Source organism: Atta cephalotes (genome assembly GCF_000143395.1).
Source record: "Atta cephalotes unplaced genomic scaffold scaffold00015, whole genome shotgun sequence".
In the NCBI taxonomy this organism is placed as follows: domain Eukaryota; kingdom Metazoa; phylum Arthropoda; class Insecta; order Hymenoptera; family Formicidae; genus Atta; species Atta cephalotes.
In genome coordinates this window covers 763,927-768,314 of record NW_012130079.1, presented here as the reverse complement: position 1 = coordinate 768,314, position 4,388 = coordinate 763,927, and the positions used below count along the sequence as shown (strand labels likewise).

The 4,388-nt window shown below is 36.8% G+C and overlaps 1 protein-coding gene across 1 annotated transcript in view; it reads left to right on the top strand.

The window, feature by feature from the left end:
• The window catches only part of LOC105617946 (homeodomain-interacting protein kinase 2), a 15,289-nt gene extending 11,601 nt beyond the window's left edge, over positions 1-3,688 (top strand). The window contains exons 12-17 of the mRNA XM_012199482.1: positions 513-602; positions 1,143-1,418; positions 1,607-1,769; positions 1,917-2,140; positions 2,576-2,863; positions 3,490-3,688. Of these exons, the coding sequence (XP_012054872.1) occupies positions 513-602; positions 1,143-1,418; positions 1,607-1,769; positions 1,917-2,140; positions 2,576-2,863; positions 3,490-3,688 (1,240 nt within the window). The remainder of the gene's footprint in view (positions 1-512; positions 603-1,142; positions 1,419-1,606; positions 1,770-1,916; positions 2,141-2,575; positions 2,864-3,489) is intronic.
• The last annotated feature ends 700 nt before the right edge of the window (positions 3,689-4,388 follow it).

The following is a 4,388-nucleotide window of genomic DNA, read 5'->3' as shown; positions in this document are numbered from 1 at the left end:
TATATATATATATATATATATATATATATATATATATATATATATATTATAAATTAGTATATCTCAAATGTGATAAAAATTTTGTAGTTTAGGGATATATTTTTTATTTTCAAATTTTTAGACTTTAGACTTTAATTTCAGTAGAGATTGAAACTGGTACAATTTCGTAGAGTTCAGATTTAAATATTATAGATAATATTATAGGTATAATGATACATATAATGATACATGATCATGTTTATTCGTATATATGTAAAATGTAATCAGTATTTATATATTTTTTTCATGTGTCTATAGTATCGAAATTTACATTTACCGAAATCATATTCAAATTTACAAATTAAGTTCCCCAAGTTCAAGAAAATATTAAGAATATATATGTTTAAAATATTAATAGATTTTTTTGACAGATCTTTTAGCATTACTTTTTGTAAAAGAATTTATTTAAGCACGCGTTATACATCTATTAGTTATTAGTTGGTAGTACAATCACGCATGGATATTATTGACAGCTGTGGAGACCGTCAGTGCAGCGCCTGTCAAAGTTTGGCAACTCGCCTGTCGGGCGACGGACGTCCTGTCCGTGAAGAAATCATACGAAGGTATATTACTGTAATATGACGGTGTTAATGATACTTAATTAATTAAATCTTGTTAAGAATATGCAATTAACAGATTGTAAATGTCACAAGAGATAAAATTAATTTACTACTTTTCATTTCGAATACTCTGCTAGTAAATCATTCAAAATCAATTTAATACTTAATGAATGTTATGCTTCGGAAATCTTGGAAAAATAACTTAGTCTTTATAGCTTGTAGAGATATTCATAAATCATAATTATATTATATCCTTATAATATAAATATTTTAATTCATTACTATATGTTTTGAATAATACAAATTATTGGGCTTTCTAATGGGATAGATACGGGCTATTTAGGGATCCGGTTGCGGAGCTTGGTGTGAAACAACTGTCGACTAACACAAAGCTACGACACTTAATAAATAATATCGTTGCAAATCATCTTTAGCATGCGATATTTCATGGATGCGGCATTAACTTGCCAATGGTTAAAGTACGCGATGATAACTGCCTCGATGACTCTAAAATAAAGAAGTCTCTTCTTCTTGATTTTGCAGCACTCAATCGACGCCCCGCGTAGTACAACCGATGCAACAGTCAACACACGCGAGCAGTCAACAACATGCGGGCGGGCACGTTACAACGCATAGCAGCTCGTCATCACATCGAACGCATCGCAAGAATATCATTAGTTGTGTCACTGTTGGTGATAGCGATGGCGAAGCCAGCCCAAGTCGCACGCATGCCCATTTATATCTGCCGCAACATCCGCAGCATCAGCAGACGACGCAGTTAATTAAGCACGAGCCGCAGCAACAACATCACGTCAGCAGGTGAGCTGATGAAACTTCGATCATTGATGATACTGACATCTGCGACAGGAATTTATCAATAAAATAATTCTTCAATCATTTTTAAAATTAAATTTTGTTATTTTTATTAGTTTTTTATTCTTAAATAATTCCTAAAATGTGCATAATTGCGAAATTTAATTAACTTTTGCTATCAATATTCGTTGCAGTAGCTCAGGCTATTCTTCTCAGTCACAAAAGAAGCGGCTATTGGCGAAAGTGCAGTCTGAATGTAATATGGTGAACGTCGCGACGAAACCGGAACCTGGTGTTGAGTATCTTGCTCCACATCCGTGTCACGCGCCAGCTTGCAAAGAGCCACCGACCTATCAGGTTAACTAAGATTTCTATTTTCAGTATCACTTCTAATTTCTTCATACATTTTTATTTGCAAGGGGAACAAGGCCGCTACTGCTCTAACTACAATCTTTCTTTTTTTTTTAATATTTTTTTAGTAATTTCGTTTGGTAAATGTTTTAGGATGACGTCTATGACATGCATGACTCCTTCTTACAGTATGTGACCACGAGTAGTGCGCATCCTCACCTCCAAGAGCAGCATATCGTGTACACGACCGGCACGGACAAACGAGTGTCCTGGCCTGGGAAGCGAGCTGAGTACAAGCATGAATACGTTCAACCACCGGCTGCTCACTCGAGAGACCATCAGAAGTGGGTGGTAGCCAATCCTGTGCATCAATATAGGTGAGGCTCATCTTTCTCGTCATGTTTTTAATTGAGGCATGTATCATAATGAGATAAACTCTAGAACGACTTTTTAACGACACATAGTGACGGAGCATGTTCTCATCAAATAATCGCCGTGTTACGTGCATGTAAGTTTTTTTTAAAAAAGAAACGAGTGAGCCAACGTGACAAGCAGTTAACACTATTTTTAGGCAAGTAAACGGCATGTGAATCTTTATCAGAAATCGTAGAACAAAGTTTTCTTATAAATTAGTTTATTTTCCTCTTTCGATCGTACGTCAAGAAGACCAGAAGAGAAGCTTGCGAATATTAAGAGTTGAGAACGCATCCGTTAAATCTTCTATTTCACTCTTAAAGAGACGTACTGCCGTGAGTAAACGGTGCATGTGGACCGCATAACGAAAGGATGGATTTTTGTTTTGCATTTTGTAGGCAGAGCCAGGTAGTAGGTACGGCAGCCCATCCGGGTCATACCCACAGTCATCACGGACATCCGGCTCATCTAAGTCCCGGCGGCAATGGCGGTGGTAGGAGTCCCGCCGGAGGGCCTGTGATAGGAAGTGCCCAGCATTTGGGACAGCCCCTCTACCAGGAATACGCTCACGTGCGTTCGAGAGCCCATGCGGTGCCGCCTCCTGTGTATGTTACCGCGGCACCATCACAGGCTGCTACAGCTATCCAGCAGCAACAAGTACCCACGTATCAGGGATTCACACCCGGGTGGGTAACTAGAGAACTAGTTGATGCTCGCATGCGTTTACCCATCTTTACATCTTTGTTCTAGCGGTAAATTTATGTCATTTGTGACCCAAAAGTAGACTTGCTATTGCAAGTTTTTTCTTTCATAAACGTTACATTTTGTGGCATGCAATAAGCCGAAGCGCGGATTCGCAGGAAATCGATGATTATTTTCCATACTTTTCGATAGATGCATCGTATAGCTCGATTTTTAAAGTTTTAATTATGATTGTTCGTGTAATAGAAAGTTAGATACACTAAATTTTTTTAAGCTTACAATAAAGAATATTTTCCTTTATTGTAATGTGCTATAAATTGTAAGGAGATAAAATTTGCATATAAGTGCAAAGAATATTTATTTCAATCTTGCCGAGAATTTTTTATTTAATGACAAACAACATTGAGATCCTGATCCCCGATGAAAACTTAGAATGTAGAATTTTATCAAAAGTTAATTGTTTTCTGCTTTTCCTGAATTTTCCTTTATATAAATATTATTATATTTGCTTTTAGTTCTGACTATCTATATTATAAGGGAAAAATTTATAATTTTCTTTTTTTAGAGCTTAATGGAGACTTTCTAATGTGCGTTATCCCGTTTTTTACAGCTCGTCTCCATTAACGTTGTATGATTCTAGTCGAGCATTGCCACCGCCAGCTCATCACAGCTCGGCCAGACCGTTACTGGCAAGTCACGCAGCACATCCGTTGCCTGCACATATGCAGCCTACAGCCGTTTATGGATTGGCCCCGCTTTCGCCAGCCAAACACCAATACCAACCTTCCAGTTTATGGTTTACCGAATAAATTATTACCGTCGAGTCGTGGATAAGATTGTGTACGAACAAATAATGAAATTGTACGATTTTCTGGGAACTTACGAGCCGCTCGTGCCAATCAGTGAATGTGTAATCGATATCAAATGATATAAAGAAAGAAAAGTGTTGTGTTGATTTTCCCTGTTTTTGTGCATCTGGCCAGTAAATGGGCGGATAAGGGAAATTCCGAACCGCTGCGATTTGCGATCAGTAGCACAAATACTATTATCGAGCAAGTTTGCCGAAGAGAGCAAAGAGCAGAAGCTCAAGCATTAAGACAAAAATTTTGACAATCCGTCCTATATATAAGCAGCGACCACTCCCTTCCGATCGCTCTCATAAAAAGTGAGACACGAGATCACGGTCAATATAACTAGATCTCTTTGCATATGTTTGTTACATCCTTTATGTGTCCGAAACAATTTCATCGTCTTATTGTAATAATTTCATAACAGGAAAAAATCGGAGGAAAAAAACTGTCTTGCTTTGATATGCAATTATATGCGAATCGATCATTTAATTTTTTTTTCTAGGCAGAAATGTAAAAAATTTTTATCATTAAAGTTAATGAAGAAATTTTTCACGTTTCCACCTTAGAAAAAAATTACAAAAATAAAAAAATACACGATCGGATCTCTTTACAAAATCTCTCAATCTGGCACATTTCTTTCTTTCTTTCTTTTTTTTTC